This window comes from Giraffa tippelskirchi, chromosome 12, assembly GCF_054371585.1.
Source record: "Giraffa tippelskirchi isolate mGirTip1 chromosome 12, T2T-mGirTip1v1.2.pri, whole genome shotgun sequence".
Taxonomy (NCBI): Eukaryota; Metazoa; Chordata; class Mammalia; order Artiodactyla; family Giraffidae; genus Giraffa; species Giraffa tippelskirchi.
Genome location: NC_137286.1, coordinates 57,211,756 through 57,234,188, shown reverse-complemented (window position 1 = coordinate 57,234,188; position 22,433 = coordinate 57,211,756). Strand labels below are relative to the sequence as shown.

The following is a 22,433-nucleotide window of genomic DNA, read 5'->3' as shown; positions in this document are numbered from 1 at the left end:
GAACTTGTGATTTTAGAAATCCCCTTGGAGGATTCTGATTACAGCCTTGGGACTGGTCCCTATAAGATTTATTAACTTGGGTCAAATATAAGAAGAGTAACTTTGTACCCTGGGTTTGGAGAATCTTACTTGAATCATAGATTGTCCTGGTTCCCTTCTTCTCTTTACCTAAATCTATCCCTCACATTATAATTAGATCCTTGATAGTAAGTGTCATATGTGGGCAATTTTCAAAGGGCTTCAAATACAACAGCCTTAATCCAATGCAGAGTCCATATAGAGGGGTTCTTTGTTCTACCCTCTTCACCTCATCCTGCTTTTCCTGTGCCTTTTATCAGGTTCCTAATCTAGCATATTAAGGGGTTGAATCCCTTGATGACCAGGCTTTCTACTAGAAATTATGTATAGTTTCATATCTCCTCTTTCTAAAATGTGCATCTTTAGGACCTCCCTGGTGGTACAGTGGATAAGAACTCACCTGCCAATAGAGGGGAACATGGGTTTAATCCCTTGTCTGGGAAGATTGCACATGCTATAGAGCAACAAAAGCCCACCAGCGGCAACTACTGAGCCCGTGTGCCACAAGTACTGGAACCTGCACACTCTTGGGCCACAACTACTGAAGCCCAGGCACCTAGAGCCTATGCTCTGCAGTAAGAGGAAGCCGCCGCAATGAGAAGCCCATGTGCCGCAATGAAAAACAGCCCGCCATTCGCCGCAACTAGAGAGCCAGAGCATAGCAACACAGGCCGAGTGCAGCCGAAAAAAGCGTCTTTAATTTATATCATACCCATTTCTAATGATGTAGCTCTTTCTTACACAGCTATAGATATACCCTTAGGTAAATGGTCCTCTAGACAAGGGTCCCCAGCCCCCAGGCCATGGACGGGTACTGGCTCCTGGCCTGTTAGGAACCAGGCTACACAGTATGAAGTGAATGTCAGGTGAGCAAGGGAAGCTTCATTTATGTTTACAGATAATTTCCATCACTTACATCACCACCTGAGCTCAGCCTCCTGTCATATCTGTGGCGGCATTAGACTCTCATAGGAGCGTGAACCCTACCGTGGATTGCGCACGCAAGGGATCTAGGTTGCCTACTTCTTCTGATAATCATCCTGAAACCATCACTTACCATCATCAATACCCACCCCCCACCCCGCCCCCGCCCCACACTTGCCCAGACCATGGAAAAATTGTCTTCCACACAACTGGTCTCTAGTGTCAGAAAGTTTGGGAACCGCTGTTCTAGAGAATTTAAAGAGATTGTCAAAGCCTGATAGAACAGAGATAATTATAGATCTGATATTCTGCTGTCCAGCTGGGCCAGAATTTGTAAATGGGGCTCAATTCCCCTTCAAGTCTTTGATAGAATTATGTAAAAACTCAGCCATTTTTTAACTGGACCACTTCCTGTTTCATCCTCTATGATCTGCTTCTCTGCCCTGTTAATTCTCTAATTTTGTAAATTCTGTCTGGCTCCATTTCTTTATTCTAATTATCTCACCAACTACCTTTGGCTTTGGACATACTACTCCAGCCAACCTGGAGTTTCCCTTGGACACAATTCTCATATTCAGCAATTGGCTTCAGTAGCATATTTCTGTATTTTCATTAAAAGATGATATACAGTTATTTTTCTTGGAAGATATATTTGGATGGAGGAGAGATGACAAGAGTTGAGATATAGAAAATTCCTAGAGTTTAGGACACTCCCTAACACATACTGCTTTTAGAATTTTGCAAATTCTTACATAGGTGCTTATACCTCTTAGACCACTAATGAAATTATTGGTTGTATTTACAAATATCTTGAGAATTTTCATAGCAGTTTCACATTCAACTTTCACGGAGAGATGGGAGATGGCTAACCATTACTAGTGTATCTCCTTAGAGGAACTTCTTTGAATTAAATATCTTATTATGTAGATTAGACATACAATCACAGGCAATATATTTTTCTCTCTTCACATCTAGGACTAAGAAGTACCTGTCAAGAAACTAGATTTGGAAACTTGAAGTTGCTTGGCCAGATTAGCCCAGGCTTTTCTCAGTACAATAAGAATGGTATGGTGAAGCCCCCAAGAGTTGAACCAGAAACAGGAGTTACCCCAGGAATCAGAAGACTTGAGCTCTCAGAGCCACTCTGCCCTCATCAAATTGTGTGACCTTGGATTACTCTCAGACCACTTCTGAGACTCTCCTTATGCTTTGATGAATGAGGAAAAAATACCACTATATTGCCAATATACATATTTTTTTTTCTATGCTGCACGGCATGTGGGATCTTCCCGGGCAGGGATTGGACCCATGCCACCTCCAGTGGCAGCACGGAGTCTTAATCACTGGATTGCCAGAGAAGTCCTTATTAAAGAGAATTTTGCTTGAAATTAGAAACAAAATGGGGGTTATATGCACAAATATTCAAATCCAATTAAGAAATAGTTTGAATTCAGCCAACACATGCTTGAGTTTTTCCAGCCTAAACTCACCTTGAAGCTTATAATTATAAAATTTAAAAAAAAATCATTATAAGTACTTTTTCTGTTATCATTTGTTGACCCAGGAATCCCCCATCTGAATAACAGATAATGTATACACTGCCTCCGGCCCTCTTCCTTACCTGGGCAGGAACCTAGCTGTGTAGGACAATGATGTCATCCGGCAATTTCCCTACTTTGATTATTTCTGCTTTAGCCCAGGGTCCTTTCTGGCCTCCTTGTTGTCTGTAATTCCCTGACTCACTTCCTTCCTTGCCCATTGTGTTCTCTGTTACCCACACAGGCATCCGTATTGAAGGATGGTGAGTCTGACAGACCTCTTGGCTGCACTTGTGTTCCAGGTGCCAACTTTTTCCTTCCCTTGCCCCTGGCTCCCTGCTCTTTTTCTGCGTTTGCATTTGCTAAGTGCCTGTGGCTGCCTCCTGGATCTGTGGTCGATTGGGCTTCTTTGGTTTTGAATCATGTTATCCCTGATGCTAAGACTTGCAGTCACCTGCTAGCTATCCCCTTTCTTACTGCTCCAGGATGCAGTTACATTCCAGTTGGTTCCAACCAAGAAGTTCCTGGTTCCTGTTCAAAACTGATAAAACCTCATTCTCCATGGCCATACATCCACTTTTCTCCTGTTCTACCTCTTTTCTTTTCTCCAGCTTGTGAATCTCTCTCCTTCTATCTCTTAATGGAAGACGCTTGTGAACAATTCAGAATACCTTAGTCATGAACAAGGAATATTTGTGTTGGATGGTTATCTGTTCTATTGTCATAGCCACGCGTTCCGGGAAACAAGCTCACTCAGAAGGACGATGCAGATAGTGAAGTGCAGTTTATTACACCGGCGGGCCCAAGGCAGAGTCTCCTTTTAGCCAAGGACCCCAACCAGCATTTGTGAAAATCTTTTATACACCATGTGTAGCTGTCTGAACCCACCACCTCAATTTCCTTGTGACTTACACAAACAAAGGAAAGGTAAATACAATCACAATAACCCCATATTCAAACAATCAATTATCAATAAGCCCGAGGTGACAGAAAAAAATCTATGACCTGTCCGGAGATAGGGGGATTAGTGTATGTTTTCCCTTAGGTGATGAGTAACCTGAATACAATCTTCAAGATTCCCCTGTCCGGAGGCGGTCTTGTCCTTCTATTGTCGTTTCCACAGGCACTAAGCACAGAGTTCAGAGTCCATTAGAGAGGTGGCCGAACATGATCAGCACGAACAGACCTAAGATGGAGTCCAGGCCCCATGAATTCCTTCTTCACTATGTCAACAAATCGAATATGTGACATTGCTAAAGGGAAATTGAACATAATGAAGAGTTTATGTGTTTAAGACCTGTGGTTGCCAAGGGAAAGGGGTTGGAGGAGGGAAGTACTGGGAGTCTGGGATAAGCAGATGCAATCTCGGGCTTCTCTGATAATTCAGTTGGTAAAGAATCTGCCTGCAATGCAGGAGACCTCAGTTCGATTCCTGGGTTGGGAAGATCTGCTGGAGAAAGGATAGGCTACTCACTCTAGTATTCTTGGGCTTCCCTTGTGGCTCAGCTGGTAAAGAATTCACCTTCAATGAGGGAGACCTGGGTTTGATCCCTGGGTTGGGAAGATCCCCTAGAGATGGGAAAGGCTACCCACTCCAGTATTCTGCCTGGAGAATTCCATGGACTACAGTCCATGGGGTCGCAAAGAGTCGGACATGACTGAGTGACTTTCACTTCACGTCACTTCACTTCACTTCACTTTAGATGCAAACTGTTATGTATAGGATGGATAAACAACAGGGTCCTACTGTATAGCACAGGGAACTGTATTCAGTATCCCATGATAAACCATAATGGAAAAAATATGAAAAAGAATGTATGTATATTTATAACTGAGTCACTTTGCTGTATAGCAGAAATTAACACAACATTGTAAATCAACTATAGTTCAATAAAGTTTAAAAAAAATGAAAGAGTTAACCTGTTCAGTTTATAAAGGTTTTTAGTTCTTATAGTGAAATAGTAAGACCTTAGTGCAATGAAACGTTTTGCAACCCTGTGGTTACAGTTTTCCTCAGTCAGTTCAGTCGTTCAGTCGTGTCCGACTCTTTGAGACCCCACACACTGCAGCACGCCAGGCCTCCCTGTCCATCACCAACTTCTGGAGTTTACTCAAACTCATGTCCATTGAGTCGGTGATGCCATCCAGCCATCTCATCCTCTCTTGGCCCCTTCTCCTCCTGCCTTCAATCTTTCCCAGCATCAAGGTCTTTTCCAATGAGTCAGTTCTTCGCATCAGGTGGCCAAAGTATTAGAGTTTCAGCTTCAACATCAGTTCTTCCTGAATGAATAGTCAGGACTGATTTCCTTTAGGATGGACTGGTTGGATCTCCTTGCAGTCCAAGGGACTCTCAAGAGTCTTCTCCAACACCACAGTTCAAACACATCAGTTCTTCGGCACTCAGCTTTCTTTACTGTCCAACTCTTATAACCATACCTAACTGCTGGATAAACCATAGCTTTGACTAGATGGATATTTGTTGGCAAAGTAATGTCTCTGCTTTTTAATATGCTGTCTAGGTTGGTCATAGCTTTTCTTCCAAGGAGCAAGTGTCTTTTAATTTCATGGCTGCAGTCACCATCTGCAGTGATTTTGGAGTCCAAAAAAATCAAGTCTGTCTCTGTTTCCACTGTTTCCCCATCTATTTGACATCAAGTGATGGGACCAGATGCTATGATCTTAGTTTTCAATATTTTAGTAAATAACACTAATGCAATTTGGTAAGCGCTGCAATTAAAATATGGAAGTTACAAGAGAATAAAAGTCCAAAAGTTGGAAAATCCAAAAATACATTACACATGTTTGTTTACTCACACACACACATACACAAAATGTGTCTCTAACTCTTCAACATATATTAAAAAGTCTCATATTTATTTGTGGCAAAGGTAGCAAATAATTCTAGGCCCTAGTTTATGTATTCTATTTGCCTACAATCAAAAAATATTTTCCAGAAATGTGTTGAGTGTATGATATGCTAGACTCTTCTAGTGTTGTCTTGATCAGAGTAACCTCCAAAACTCTCAGAGAAGGTAACAGTATTTCCATGAATGCTCATAGGTTAAGTAAGTGGTGAAGCAGGAATTTGATGTAAGTTTATCCAACATCTAAACTCATTTTCTTGCTGGTATAACACATAATTATATAATCATACATACCTACTTGATTACAGCAATATAATTATTAATGTGACTATGATATTAACATGAAGGACAGATACAGCTATGTAATTCATTTTAAATCAGAAGCACATCTTTTGCCACTTCCAAACTCACTCATACGGTTGTTGGCAGGATTCAGTTATTTCCAGGTTGCTGGCTTGAAACTGTTCCCAGTTCCTCGCCAGGTGAGCCTCAGGAAAGGGCAAGTCACACCATGACAGGTGGCGCCCCACACAGAGAGAACATGGAGAGCGCGGGAGGGGCTTACTGCAAGCTAGCCTGGAAGGCACATGCTACCATTTTCGTCCATAATAAATTCATCAGAAGGGAGTCCTAGAGGAGAGTTAGGAGTTCCAACCACATTCTTAGGGAAGTAATTGTAGAAAAGCACATGTATCAGGAGCTGGTGTCACTGAAGGCTATCTTCAAGGCTGCCAAACATAAATGCTAATGTAAAATACAAACACACTTCTTACTAATTCATGAGTTGCATGACAAAACAAAATGGAAATTGCTAAAGTATTTAGAATAAGCAACAAAGTAACCAATAAAAATGGTTTTATTACAAAACTTGTAAATCCAGCTATAAGAGTATTTTAGAGTAAAATGTGAATGTTAAATGCTTATATTGGGAGAGAAAAGGTTAAAAATGAATGACAATACAAGTTAATCACTTCTTACATCAAGAATAAACTTAAAAAAAACAGAGGGGGCAAAGGAAAAACAAAAATTAAAAAATGTATATATAAAAGATGAAACAGAAAGCAAGCAATGCAATCCCTAAAATAGTCAGGCTTGGGTGATTTTACAGGTAAGTTTACCAAAGCTTCAAGGAGAGAGATAATCCTTATATTTGCAATAATTCAGAAACTAAATAAGACAGGAAGATTCTTCTGTTCAATTCATTTACAAAACCAGTATAATCTTGCTATTAAATATAGACATAAATCATGAATAGATATAAAGGGAAATGATCTATATGAAATATTAAAAAATTAAAAATAGCAATGTATTATATTAAAATAATGTACCAAAAACAAATGAAATTTAACCCAGGGATGAAAAAAATTATAATATTAGAATATTTATTAATGTGGCTACTGATTTGCCAGATTATTGAAAAATACATTAGAATCTTGGTACATATAAAAATCATTAGATAAAATTCAACAATAAGATAAAACATTTTAGTCCACTCCAAATGGAAAGGGACTTATTTACTTAGTTAAGTGGTTTCTACTAATACTACAAAGCAATTAAAACTCTTAATATTCATGTATTTAAGGTCAGGAACAAGACAAGGATATCTGCTTTTAATGCCACTATTCATCATTATATTGAGGGTTCTAGATAATACATGAATACTAGGAGAAAAAATAGATATTAATATCTGAAAGGAAGAATTGACATCATTCATAGTATCTAGATCAACATTAGAATTAACAAGGAATTTCAGTGTTTGCTAGCTTTAAGATCATCATAAAAATAATAATATAAAAGTGAAAAATGGTGCTACACACCTAGAAAATAGATGAATTGCTTAGTACCGAATCTAATAAAAGGAAAATTCTAAATCAAGAGAAATTCTTATGTTCTTGGATAGGATGTTTTAGCAGTGTAAATATTTGAATCCTATTAAGGTTATAAAGTAAACTAGATATCAGCTAAAATCTCCAAAAGATATTTGTTTTGTGGTAAGATTAGACAAGTTGCTTTTAAAATTGGAATAAATATACATAATAGAGCAGGAGCAGACCCAGGAATATATGTGCACTTGCTGTAATACAGAGGTAACTTTGCAAGTTATTCATAGTGCAGGAATGATCGACTATGTCGTACATGGCATGGGTACCACTGGGTATCCACAGGAAACAGTAACTAAAAGCAATACTTTCAAATGGATTTCAAATAAAAGTATGAAAATGGAAACTTTCAAACCTTCATAAAATATAGAATAATTTGTTCATAATTTTTGTATAGAAAACAGTTTCTTACTTAAGATATACAAATTACAAATGAGAGATAAAAATCAGGATACATTTAACTCCTAAAATTATAAATTTCAGTAATACAGGAGAGCTGTGTTCAATCCCTGGGTCAAAAAGATCTCCTGGAGTAGGAAAGGGCAATCCACTTCAGTCTTCTTGCCTGGAGAATTCCATGGTCAGAGGAGCATGGCGAGCTACAGTCCACGCGGTCACAAACAGTCGGACATGACTGAGCAATTAGCAACTTCAGTTTCATAACATAAGAAAACCACAACAAGTAAAGTTGAAAGGTAAGTCTCACATTGGCAAAAAATATTTGTGACCCAAATACAAGTTAATGATTAGTAGTCAGATTACATGTGGAATACCTACTATTAAGCAAGAGCAAAAACAATAGAAAATAAGCAAAGTATATGTGAACAGACTGTTTACTGAAGAAGGAATCTGACGGCCAATCATATAAGTGTTTTACCTTAATAGAAAACAGGGAATTAAAAGGTAAATATGCTTTAGGGAAACTCCTGCCGTTGGCAGATGGATATAACGACAAAGATGTCCACAGACCAGAATTTGTGGAAAATTCACAATGTATGTGAATACCTCTCATAATAGATGGAATAATGCACAGCAGTCAAAACAAACAGACCATGCATATATGTAGCAACATTACCATCTTAAAGAAATGAAGCAATAAATTAACATCTTAAACAGAATATAGCGGTGACTGGAAATACCAAGATGTAGAATGAAACATACAATGTGGTAAATTTATTTAGATTAGTGTTATTCCATGATATCCATATTATTGTTTCCCACAAACATCACCTGAGCATAAGGCCCAGACCTGAAAACAAGGAAATGATCTATAAATCACAGACCTGTTTGTAAAGAGCTGTTAGTTAGTCTTAAACTTTAATAAAAATAACCAGTTTCCTAACTTCCCAAGCACATGTATTTCCATCATTACTAAAGATGTGGACTATGTGTTCAAAGAATACCTTCCAAGGTGGGTCAGAACACTTGGATGGAAGTAACCTACAAGGAATTGACAAGAATAGTAATGGAATTCTACCCAGAAGCTAGGAAGAAAAGCACACACTTCCAATTTTTGTTGAGTTAATATAGCTGAAAAATACTTTACGTGGACCCAGATGTATTAAACTATGACCGATGCATGGGCTTATAAGCACCGCATCACATGGAGGAGAGGTAACAAGGACTGGGAACAGGTCTGGGGCCTCCACTGTGCTTTGGCTTTGCTGGAGGTGATGATGAGAAGCTGGCTGGATTGTCAGTGTCAGTGCTGAGCCATGCCCAGCTCTGTCCACTCATTGTTTGCAGTCATCTGTCTCAGAGGAGAGAGGTCGGGCGATCCTAAAACACCAGCTCTCAAGAGAGCACTTGATAGAGCGGAGCTCACCATTTACTGCCTTTTCCTTAGCACCTTCATTACCGACGGCTGAGTGGTAATCCACCTCAAAACTCCCCCTCCTCCTCCTGAGTACACCATGGACCTGTGGTGAAATATCTCTGTTGCATTCTCTTAGCCTCCATTGTGAGTGCCTTGATTCTTCCCGATTCTTCATAACCAAGCTTCTTCCCACACCAGGCTTCCGTTGCCAAACTGTTTATTGACTTTTCAAGGTGGTTTCCATAGTCAGAACATATACTGTAGAATTCTTTGTAAATAATTTTCCATATAATTCATATTGCTACCTTTAACTAAGTATTTCAGAAAAAAAAATCCTAAGAGATATTAATACACAAGAACATGTTTATATCTGTATAAAAATTAACTTCCACTGAGATCTGATGGAGAAAGTTTGAATGGCTGGGTAAGTGGGTTGAAGAGAATTGTTGGCATGCTCTGTCTTCTAGCGTCATTCAGATGTTGGGAGAAAAACAAAATCCAAATTTGGCTGATATGAGAGTTGCTTCCCAATAACACACTTTTCTGTGTCAGTAACACTGATGATAAATAGATATGGCCAACCCCATATGACTTTGAGTTTCTCTTCGGTTGCTTTACAGCCCACTTCCATCCCCAGGAGAATGTTCGATGTCTAGCATTGTGGAGGGAAGCATGAGAAGGTGAGAGTGTGTGTCAGGGATGGGCAGACTTCTGCGCAAGGCCAGACAGGAAAAATTTTAGGATTATGAGCAGCACTATACGACTTCCAACTGTTTATTTTTGTCATAGTTGCATGAAAGGAGCCATGGGCAATACATAAAGAAGTGGTCAAGGCTATACTCCAATAAAACCTGTTTACAGAAACAAATCTATGGGCTGTAGTTAGACAGAGCCTAGTGGGCAACTGTATCCAAAATCTACCTCCTAAGTGAACTATGGTAGATAGGTAGCAAAGAAGTTGGGCAAGGAACTTTAGGAGGGTAAATTTTCCTGAGTTAGGGAATACAAAGAACAATGTAGGAAATTAGCTCTTAGTTTCCACAACAGATACAGGAGAAAAAAACAATCCGCAGCATGCCATGGGTTCAGGAAGAAAATTATCTGAGAATTTTATTTGGGGCTTGTGCTCCGTTGCCAAGTTGTGTGCAATTCTTTATGACCAAATGGATTGTAGCCCACCAGGCACCTCTGTCCATGGGATTCTCCAGGAAAGAATATAGGGGTGGGTTGCCATTTCCTCCTCTAAAGGCTCTTCCTAACCCAGGGATCAAACCTGCATCTCTTCATCTTCTGTCTTGGCAGGTGATTCTTTACCACTGAGCCACCTGGAAAGTCCTTTTTATTTGGGTTCTGGAGGGCAAATGGTTTCTAGAAAGTTTGTTAAACTTTTGCAGGAAGAGAAGCATGTAGAAGTCAAGCCAAATTTGTAAACAGAGTGAAGTGAAAGACAGAGGTTTAGTTTTTGTCTAGGTAGCACGATTCCATCTGTGATGAAGCTCAGAGTCATCCCATTTCCCACTCAGACCTGATTCCATTTTCTCAACGTGACCTCTTCAGAGAACAAAATCAATAATGTGTCTGTCCCAAAAGCCCTGGCTTTGATAAGTTTAAGGCCTACCATGACTTTTATAAAAACAAGAATAAATGCCTAGATAAATTAGCTGTTTCAAGTAAAATGTGACTTCTCTTAGATTGGAGAAAGGCAATTTCCAAATTGGTAATTTATCTCCTTAGATCAGAGAAGCTGTGACTGGTGTCCACTCTAAGATTTGGTTTGCCTAGTATGACTTCAGCAGACCAGCCAATTAGATATGAAGCATGATTAAAATAAGGATCACATTGTGCTGATTCTTCTCTTATGTGAATAGATTCAATTAATATAGCATTTTTCTTCCTGGGTCGATTTCAGCATTGTGAACTGTGTCATGATTCCCAAGGGAATGCTGGGAACTTTCTTATGGCTCTGTGGAGTAAGCTGACCCAGAACAAAGCCAGAGGCAAGAAGAAGCAAGCAGAGGAAAAGGGGAGAGGGAGAGGGAAGGGAGAGAGAGGAAGAGAAGGGGAGAAAGCTGATGACTTTGTGTGAATTCCAGTATTCACATATCCTTGACACTCATTTAACCTTTGGCAACTTAGTTACACGTAAACTAATACAAGGGTTTCCAAAGTGGTGCTAGTGGTAAAGAACCCACCTGTCAATGCTGGAGACATAAGAGGCTCAGGTTCAATCCCTGGGTCGGGAAGATCCCCTGGAGGAGGGCATGGCAACCCACTCCAGTACTGCTGCCTGGAGAATCCCATGGACAGAGGAGTCTGGTGGGCTACAGTCCATTGGGTCACAAAACTTCAGACATGACTGAAGTGACACAACGGGCATGCATGCAAACTAATACAAATCATTGAGGTATTGTTTATATTATAATCTAAAACACATAGACATTAAGTGTAAAACTTGATTCATTTTAGCAAGACTATTTTCTTGTAACCCACTACTCCTTTCAAGACAAAACATTTCCATCACCCTATGAAGTTCCTCCATGATCCTTTCATATCAGTTCTCATCTTCCACCGTAAGCAATGATTGTTTTGATTTTTATTTCTATAAGTTTTGACAGTTCTTAAACTTCATACAATGGCATCATTGAATGGTTTCTCTCTTGTGTTTCTCTTCTTTGACTTGCTTTCGAGGTACATCTGTGTTGTCGCATATAAAAATAGTTAGTTCTTTTTATTGCTGAGGTTTAAGTTATGGTATTAATATACTACGCAATTTTTTATCCATTCCCTTGTTGATTGACATTGGATTATTACTGGATTTTGGTTTTTGTGATTAGAGCCAATATGAACATTTTAACTTTCTTATATAAGGTTTTGTTTGTAGACATGTATTTTAACTTGGTGGGTGAATATCTGGTAGTACACTTACTGTTTCCTGGGGTAAGTTGGGCTTCCCTGGTGGCTCAGTGGTGAAGAATCTGCCTGCCAATGCAGGAGACATGAGTTCAATACCTGGGTTGGGAAGATCCCCTGGAAAAGGAAACGGCAACACACTTGCCTGGGAAATCCCAAGGGCAGAAGAGTCTGGTGAGCTACAGTCCATGATGTGGCAGAACTGGACACAACTTAGTGATTGAGCATGAATGCACAGGAAGTATGCAGTTACATTTATTCAAAATTGCATCTCCAAAGGGGTTTACCATTTTACACTCTCACCAGCAACACATTAGTGTTCACTTGGTCTACATACTTGCTAATATTTGGTATTGTCAGTCTTTTTCATTTTAGCCATCTTAGTCTATAAAAGTCACTTACTTGCCCTCTTTTCTCTCCATTTTTTAAAATTTTTATAAATGCACATAGCATGAAATTTACTATCTAATCATATTAACATATGAATTAATACATTCATGATGTTGTGCAACCATTACCACCATCCATCTCTTTAACTCTTTTCATCTTAGAAACTGAAGCTCTACACTCAAACACTAACCCCCATCCCCTGCTCTGCTCAGCCTCTGGCAACCACTATTCCACTTTATGTCTCTGTGGTACTAATTTCAGTACTGCATCTAAGTGGAATCACTTGTCTTTTTGTGAGTGACGTTTCACTTAGCATAAAATCCTTACGTTTCATTGACATTTTAGCATATGTCAAAATATCCTTTCTTTTAAAGATTGACAGCTTATTGTATGTGTATACCACATTTTGCTTATTCATTCAACAATGGACATTTGTGTTGCTCCCACAGTTTAGCTATTATGAATAATGTTGCTATGGAATATGGGTGTACAAATATCACCTTGAGATCTTGCTTTTGTCTCTTTTAGATCTATACCTAGAAGTGAAATTTTTTGGATCACATGGTAATTCTGTTTTTCTATTTTTTCTTTTGAGGAATCACCATACCATTTACCACAGCTGCAGTACCATGTTATAGTCCCACCAATAATGAAAATGGATTCCAATTTCTACACATCCTCTCCATCACTCTTTGTTTCTGGTTTTCTGACGTTAGATATCCTAATTAGTTATGACATGATATCTCATTGTGGTTTTGGTTTGCATCTCTTTAGAAATTAGTCATCCTGAGTGCCATTTCATTTCATTGGTCATTCAGATACCTGAGGAGAAATTTCTGTTAAAATCCTTGGTCCATTTTTGAGTTGGTTTGTTTGTTTTTAGTGTGTTTTTGAGTTTTAGGAGTTTTCTATAATTCTGGATATTAATCACTTATCAGATATATGATTCACAAATATTTTCTCCCATTTTGTTCATTTCATTTTACTCTGTTGATATTGTCTTTTAATGACTTTTTAAAAAAATTGCATGAAATCTAATTTATGTATTTTTGTTGTGGTGATGTTATCTATGCCTTTGGTGTTAAGTCTAAGAAATGATCGCTAAATCCAATATTATGTAGCTTTTGCCCTGCTTCCTTCTAAGAGTTTTATAATTTTAGGTCTTACATTTGCATCTTTAATCCATTTTGAGTTGACTTTTAAATATAATTTTAGGCAAGTGTCCAACTTTCTTTTTCTGTATGTGAATATTCAGTTTCCTTGGTATCATTTGTTGAAAAGACTCTCCTTTCCCCATTGAATGGTTTTGGCACCCTTGACAAAAACCATTTGACAATAGATGCGAGGATTTATTTTAGGAGTTTCTATTCTATTCCATTGATCTATATGTCTGTCTTTATCTCAGTACCACACAGTTTTGATTACCATACATATACACTAAGTTTTGAAATCAAGAAGTGTGAGTCTTCTGGCTTTGTTTTTCTTTTTCAAGATTGTTTTAGCTGTCTGAGGTTCTCTGAGATTCCATATGCATGTTAGAATAGATTTTTGTTTTCAAAAACATCATTGGGATTTTGTTAGAAATTACATTGAATCTGTAGATTGCTTTGTGTAGTACTGACATCTTAACAATATCAAGTCTTCCAATTCATAAACATGGTATGTGTTTCTATTTATTTCCATTGTCTTTCATTTTCTTCAGCAATGTTTTGCAGTTTCCATTGTGCAAATCACACTTTCACCTCTTTGGCTAAGTTAATTCTAAAGTATTTTATTCTTTTCATACTACATATTGTAAATGAAATTTTTTTTTTCATAATTTCCTTTTCAGAGTGTTCATTGTTAGTACAGAAGTATAATTGATTTTTGTATATTGATTTTGTATCCTGCTACTTCACTGCATTTACTATTCTAACAGTTTTTTTGTGTGTGGAATTGAGGGTTTTCTTCTTATTAGATCTCTGCTCATTTTCAAAACATGAGTTGTTTGTGTGGGTTTGTAGAATTTATATATGTATATTCTGGATATGAGCCCTTTGTCAGACACATGAGTTGCAAATATTTTCTTCTAATATGTGACTCAACTATCCATTTTCTTAATGATGCCTTTCGATCATTGGAAGTTTCTAATTTTGATGGTGCTCCATGGTAATAGTGCCATTCTCAGCCTTTGTGAATGTTGGTTGCCAAAGGCTTATGGCAATAGCTTTCTCAGGAGAATGGTTTTCAGCCAGCAAGAGGCATCTCATCTAGACATAACTGGGATGCCATGTTCTCTTCTGAAATGGCTTAGACAAATGACTGGCTGTTACTGCAGTACAAAAGGCCTGTCCTCTGACCTCCGTGTGAGACAACACTGAGGCGCTGTTTGTGTCCTGGGGCTCCTTGTAGGATTAGACAGAGGCTGGACTGGAGCTGACCCCACTTCTTTGCTGAGCTTCCTGTCCTATCCTACTTCCTTTACTTCTTCACAGATGTCTCTTGCAAGCATTCACTCAATAAATGACTCACATAAGAGACCCCTCTCAAGTTCTGCCTTTAGGGAACTCAATCTAAGACACCAATTTATCAATTTTTCTTTTATGCTTGGTTCCTTTTTTGTATCCTAAGAAATCTCTGTTTCCCTCATGTTGCAAAGAATATTCTTCTATGCTTGCCTTTTAGGAGCTTTATAGTTTTAATATTTACATTTAGGTATATGATCTATTTCAAATTAATTATTGTGCATGATGTAAGAAGGATCAAGTTTTATTTTTTCCATAAAAATATCCAGGTGTTCCAGCCTCTTTTCCTTGTCCAAATGTATTTGCACCATTGTAAAAAGTCAATTGACCATATATTTGTGCAACATTTACTTTTATTTTTGCTTTAAGTAGCGGGCATGGTTTTATATTTCCTAGTGATGAATGGTCCTGGCTAATTTAGAGTTTCCTTTTGATTTGGATTTTCAACTAGTGTTGCCAGACATATAGCAAATAAAAATATAGGACTCTGAGTTAAGTTTAAATTTCATACACACAAGAAATAATTTTTTAGTATAAATATGTCCCATGCAATATTTCGGATGGATTTATACTAAAAATGATTAGTGTCTATCTCAATTTGGAAAGTAAATAAGAATCCTGTATTTTATCTGACAACACTGTTTCCATTGGACTCCTTGGATTTTGATCCTCAGCTTCCCATCACCACCTTCTGCCTCCCAGTTCTGGGCTTTTACCTACCTGCAAGGTAAACATCTTGTTTTTTTTATAATAATTATTTAAAATTTAAATACTGTTGATTGACAGTATTATGTTAGTTTCAAGTATAGTGCATATTGATTCAGTGTTTTTACAGACTATACCTCATTATAGGTCATTATAAGATAATGGCTATAATTTCCATGATGTACAATGTACCCTTTTTGCTTATCTATTTTATACATAGTAGTTTGTATCTCTTAATCCCATACCCTTAATTTGCCCCTCCCCTCACCTCTCTTATTGGTAACCAGTGCTTTGTTTTCTGAGCTTCGCTGGTGGCTCAGAGGTAAATAATCCACCTGCAAGGCAGGAGACATGGGTTTGATTCCTGGGTCAGCAAGATGCCCTGAAGGAGGGCATGGAAACCCACTCCAGTATTCTTACCTGGAGAATCCCCATGGATAGAGGAGCCTGGTGGGCTACAGTCCATGGGGTCGCAAAGAGTCGGACACAACTGAGCACACATACACACATACAATTTGTTTTCTATGTCTGTAAGGCGAGCTTTCTGAACCTCTCCATGCTGAGGGGCTCCATTTTTCCTTTCTGGGAGGCTGGGATGGCCAGTTAGTTCACACACTTATCTCATTCTTTGACTCTCCTGGCTGTCAGCTATTGAAGCAACTGGATTATTTTTTGAATAACATTCCACTTCTGAAGTGCAAATTCAATGTTATTGACCTGAAGGACTGTCAGAACAGACAGACGTTGTGACTCCTTGACTCTCATCAACGGTTGGCTTAGGTGCAGGCCGACCGACTCATATCCTCACACCTGAAATGCCATGATGGGGCATAAAGCCACCCTGTAATTACTGAACAGGCTGCAGGGTTTGGAGAAGTTATATCTGGGATGTTGGCAGCCCGAGGACCAAGTTGTGGGCCCGTGGGGACATACTGTGTACACAGGTGTTTCAGCTGCATACCTTGGGAGTGGGAGGCCAGGAACGTCTCTCCGCAGGGACTGTGACAGATACAAAGTGACGCAGTCAAGCTGCTGGAAGAATCCCAGCCCACTGTCCATTCGAATCGTAGTAACATTTTTCCTCCCCTCACTGGGAAACTGGAATTTCAAAGTACAGACTTTATCTTTTCTATAGTACGTTGAACATCTTACATGGAATGGACTGAATGTAGAGCCATAACAGATAACCAGCCAATGGCTTCTTACTGCCAAGACCACACAGCTTAAGCTTCATGGCCCCTGTGAGTGGGTTTCTGTGAGTGCTGGGAAGTGCAAGGCTGAGACCTACCCAGGGGAGGAAAAAGCCACTTTGACATTGCAACCATTGCTCACAAGCTTTTTAGCAAACTCCTCAGTCAGCCGCAAAAACTCAACCTGGAATTTCTAAGGCTCAAAAAGTTGTAATTTATTTTCTTGTTCTAAATGAATATGTCCATTCATAACTAACTTTGTATTTGTAATTCATTTTCTTTTCTTTCTTTGAGAGGGTCCCTCAAGATGTATGTGCTTCAGACTCCATAAAGCCTTGTCATGGCTTGAGAGTTAGGACAGGGCATGGGTGCTCCAGGACATGGTAGGAATGTGCCTCAGAGTCTGTCTGCCTGTCTCACAATCTTCAGGGCAGTCTCTACTAACCTTCAGCTTCAAGAATGGGACTTATTTAGAATCTGCTTCTATAATCTCTATAAAGAGATCATTAAAAAAAACAAACAAAAACACCTCCTCCTGCTCTAATCTGCACACTGTTCCCACCCTCTCCCTTTCTGACACAGTTTGTTTAGCCATCCCAACTGCAGTGATTTAATTTCACATATAGGTGAACCAAAATTGCTTTGTTTCTGTAAAAGATATCCAGAAATAATCCTGCATTTTGTATCAGTTAAGTTCAGTTGCTCAGTCATGTCCAGCTCTTTGAGACCCCATGGACTGCAGCATGCCAGGCTTCCCTGTCCATCAAATTCACAGACCTTTCTCAAACTCATGTCCATCAAGTCGGTGATGCCATCCAACCGTCTCATCCTCTGTCGGCCCCTTCTCCTCCTGCCCTCAATCTTTCCCAGGATCAGGGTCCTTTCTAAGGAGTCAGTTCTTGGCAGCAGGTGGCCAAATTATTGGAGCTTCAGCTTTAGCATCAGTCCTTCCAATGACTATTCAGGGCTGATTTCTTTTAGGATGGGCTGGTTTAATCTCCTTCAGTCCAAGCATTTTGTATAAAAAAATACAAAGGGTTTCTCTGGTGGCTCAGTGGTAAAGAATCAGCCTGCCAATGCAGAAGACTTGAGTTCAGTTGATCCCTTGACCTAGAAGATCCCACATGCCCCACAGCAACTAAGCCCACGCTCTACAATGACTGATCCTGGGTTCTAGAGTCTCAACTACTGAAGTCCTGGTACCCTAGAGCCTGTGCTCTGCAACAAGAGAAAGCACAGTAATGAGAAGCCTTCACACCTTAACAACAGTAGCCCCACTCGCCGCAACTAGCGAAAAGCCTACACAGCAATGAAGACCCAGCACAGCCAAAAATAAATAAATACATTGTTGTTGTCATCACTGTTTAGCCACTAATTAGATTTTTTTGCAACCCCATGGACTGTAGCCTGCCAGGCTCCTCTCTCCATAAAATTATTTTTCAAAAATACATAAAGATTTTGATCAATCTCCTTAATGCACTTATTGCAAAGGCTCGTATATTCTGAGTGTTTATTAACTCGAGAACTGAGCACCAATCACTGATGTGTAAAAAATACATACATATATATATATATATATGTCTATAAAGTTACGTCCTAGTTTATGTGTATCTAATACTGTGTGCATGTATTAGTCACTCAGTCATGTCCAACTCTTTGCGACTCCATGGACTATAACTAGTCAGGTTCCAGTCAGATTCCTCCGTCCATGGAATTCTCTAGGCAAAAATTCTGGAATGGGTAGCCATTCCCTTTTCCAGGGTATCTTCCTGACCCAAGGATTGAACCCAGGTCTCCTGAGTTTCAGGCAGATTCTTTACCACCTGAGCCACCAGGGAAGCCCCTAACTAATACGGATTTTAATACAAACCTATGTATGTTACGTAAAGTCAAAATCAAAAAAACTCTTGAAAATGTAAATTATTCTTACTCTGCCAAATATTTGGTAGAATCTCTAGTTAGAACTTCAGTCTCTCTTCTGAGCTCCAGACCTACATGTTCAATTGCCTGGTGGACACCTACACTTTGATTACAATCTCAACTTGCCCCAAATAAGACTCATATGAATCATTCGATAAACCTAACTGCAGTCAGTGGTAGAAGGGTAGATCATTCACATGATCATTTAAGTTAGAAATCCAATTGACATTCTTGGCATCACCTCCTTTCTTTCCAATTCCAGTTAACTACCCAGACCATACTATCCCAAGAGCTCTTTCCATTCTTCAGCATTTTACCTTTTCTCACCTGGATCATCACAACGACCTTCCAACTGTGGTCTCTGCCTCTAACTTCACCATGAGGTGGTTTGGCTTCTGTTTTCCTTGCTGTGTTTCCTGCCAATCATATGTTCACTCAACTCTACATCTTTGCATTTTTAATTTATTTTTTTTTCCCAAAAGGCCAAAAGACTAAGTCTTCCTCTGGCCAACATGACTTCATCCTTGAAGTTCCAACTCCTGAATTCACATTCATGGGAGCGCTTCTTTCACCTCTCCAATCCCAGACAGATGCTCATCCTCAACCTTCTCATAGTGTTCTGATCTGAGTTCCACTAGAGCATTTTTCCACATCAGAATTTCTTGTTTTCTTATTTGTTTCTTCCTAAGGTTGCGACTCCCTTAGTGCCTGGAGAGTTTCCTTGGATCCCAGAGTGATATCACAGAAAACATGCATTTGGCAAGTATGTGGTACATGAATCTGATCTCTGGTGGCCTCAGCCTGCAGCAGCTTGAAGCAAGGCTTTGGTTTCTGGCCAGAGATGGAGGTCAGGTCTAGGGTGTGAGGGCACCAAATCCTATCCACGAGACCAGTGGTCAGTGACAAGATCCCAGCTCTTAAGCGTGGTAGAGAAAGTAATTCCTGCAAAGACAGACTCTGGTGAAACAAGTGAAGGGTTTATTAGGAGGAAAAGAGTATAGTATGTGTGGATAGACACACAGGCAGACTCAGAGAGACAGTCACCCCTTGTGGCAGTTTAAATCACTTATCTTCTGGGTTTCCTTTGACCAATCATTCTGATTTGCCTGGTTCATCTCAGGAACCTCCCATGAGTGCAGGTCTCTCTCTAAGCCAAGACAGATTCTACTGAAGAGGCCTATGGGTGGTTAGCATTGCTTACTACAGGGTAGCACCTCCTCCCTTTTTGACCTCCCAGGAGCCTTTCTGCCCATGGGTAGCTGGGGAGTTCTCCTGACTTCAAGAATGAGAACTATGTGGCGTCTTATCTTCTTTCTGGGCAGGGTTCAGCCTCCTCCTCAGTCCTGCTGTGTTTGTCTTCGGATGTGGATCCACAGAGAAGGAACTCCAACTGTTTGCCCTGGGGGCCCGTCCATCTTCTGCCTCAAATCTAAGAATGAATACATTCTGTAGGTCAGTGGTTTTCAATCAGTACCCAGATGCTCCTGAGAACACCTCAGTGATACCATAAAGAATGAAATACCCTCTCTTACACAGTAAGAATTTAAACTGCTCTAAGAAATCAATTATTTCCTTTTGTTAATTTCCTTTCTATTTAGCAATTCCTGTAAGATTTTATTTGCCAAAATGTATACCCTAAAAAGATGTTTAAGGTGTAATTAGACATATTTTTGAACTAGGGACCAAAAAATGCTAATATTATTTTATCAAGAGTTCTTTGGCATAGTAAGCAATAGGCGTTGCAAAGAGGCAAAGTCATATTTTGGTCAGTAATAAAGATTGCTGAAAATTTTTTAATTAAAAAAAATCCAATACAATGTTAAATTTACCATTTAACTTTTCTATGTAACAGAAAACTTTGGAAGAAAGGTTTTAATTTTAACCTTTGTTCGGTTTCCTCCCTTGGCAAAGTTCAGCGTTCTAGAAGTTGATGACGCCACAAATTCAATATTTTCAAATTTACTGCAGGATCCAGGCCGAAGGAGAAAGAAAACCTCCTCTGAATGTGTTCTAAAAATGTAATTTCTACCTTTAAAACCTGAAGAGTCACCTGTGGTTTATTGTCTTATACAGTAAGTGTTTCAAAAAAGTAGGACAGATTTTGCGTTTTGAATAAAATCCCATTGACATTTCACATTCTTTACTTTTGAAGTGAGGGAAAGTGGGATGGTGGTCATCCCCAGAAAGGAATCTCTCTCTTACACTTCTGTGTTGAAAAATAAACAAAGATTCCCTATTGGAAGATCATCTAAAGAGTCCCAGTCTATAGAAAATATATACTCTGACTTTTAAATGTCGACCAGCCTTGGAAATCTATATGACATAAACTTCTGCCAAAAAATCAATCTTGAGTTATGATTTGATTAGCAGAAAATTGCTATCACATTTGTTTCTACATTTGTCTACCTCATGTCCTTTTCATTCATAGGCTGGCTGACTCAAGCCTTCTTTAAAAACTCCCTGAGAAAGTCTGTGACATTAAAATGTCCTTTGATGCTCTTTCACTAAGCAGTGAATATTAACAGTTATGGTGACCCTGTTCCCTAATGTGTCTCCACAGGATCAATAGCAGTTAAGTGCCACTGTTTTACAATTAAAAAGGGGATCATTTTAAATTTAAAAGCTCATAGCTAATTTTCTTCTTGGCACTTAATGGTGTAATTCATTTTTGAAAAACCTCATTGGGAGAACATAGGCTTTTTTTTTTTTTTTGGTGGCAGCATCAGAAGGGGCTACTTTTAGCCCTCTTGTTGCCTCTCGGAGATGATTTGTGGTATTCCTTCATTAAGCAGCCAGTGAGGCATCTGTAAAATTTTCTCCAAAACAGTGGACCCTAATGAAAAGCTTGGGCAACTATTGCAATTCTCCATAAAACTATTCAACAGTTATTTTCATTGGGACTTCCTGAGTGCTGCTGTTTTTAGCCAATCTAGCTTTTACACTCACATTCTACGCCCACCCCCACCCCGATAGCTTGTTTCTTTTCTTTCTGATGATCTCTTCCTTCTCTCCATTAGGAATCCAGGTACATGACAAGTGGTTCGGAGCAGTGCATACATATTTCCAACATCTAATTGGCTAACATTATGCTGGAAATGTCATTCTGATCCTATCTCATTGACATTGCAGAGAGTCTGGCTCTCTCTCCGCAGCGATGGCTTTTCTGGTTCCCAATTACAGCAGTAACAGACGCATCAAGTTACGTATACAATATATCCCCAGGGATAAGCAGTCGATACAGATCCACTCTGGGGTAAGTCTCATGTCTGCCTATGGAATTTACATTATCTTGAGGCAAGATATTGTCTGTCATTTATATTTGCTGCTTGAACCTTAAAAGGATATATTAATTCATTCAACACTTTTTTGGAGTTATTTAGAAAATGTCTAGTTAAAAAGCAGAAGATATCCACCAGTTTTGTCCTAAATACTAATACTATTTCTAATTTAAGAAGCAAACACTGAATGTTGATTGAAAGGTACTGGTGCTTGACCCTTTATACATCCTTTCTCTGTTCCTCATTCTAGTTTACAAAATGGATATTATTGTTCATATTTTACAGATGAAGGCATTGAATCTCAGAAAGGTTAAGCTATGTGATTAGAGAAACACAGCTTACAAGCATTGCAAATGATACTTCTGTCTTGAACTGTCTTAGTCCCAAACCCCTCATCTTTCAATTGTATGGTTTAGCATCCCATTGAAACTACTTT

General features: G+C 39.0%; 1 protein-coding gene across 5 annotated transcripts in view; it reads left to right on the top strand.

Moving 5' to 3' along the window:
• LOC145530250 (uncharacterized) overlaps window positions 1-22,433 on the top strand; it is a 107,570-nt gene that overhangs the window by 46,149 nt on the left and 38,988 nt on the right. For 2 of the 5 annotated variants that reach the window (XM_081551224.1, XM_081551223.1), the window contains 6 exons: window positions 7,768-7,979; window positions 9,721-9,780; window positions 19,409-19,482; window positions 20,042-20,171; window positions 20,636-20,791; window positions 21,737-21,972. In XM_081551224.1, the coding sequence (XP_081407350.1) occupies window positions 21,874-21,972 (99 nt within the window). In that variant the 5' untranslated portion in view covers window positions 7,768-7,979; window positions 9,721-9,780; window positions 19,409-19,482; ... (1 more) ...; window positions 20,636-20,791; window positions 21,737-21,873. Of the gene's footprint in view, window positions 1-7,767; window positions 7,980-9,720; window positions 9,781-15,510; window positions 15,632-19,408; window positions 19,483-20,041; window positions 20,176-20,635; window positions 20,792-21,736; window positions 21,973-22,433 lie in introns of those variants that run through there. The other 3 variants (XR_014071599.1, XM_081551225.1, XR_014071600.1) reach the window with 3 other exon arrangements.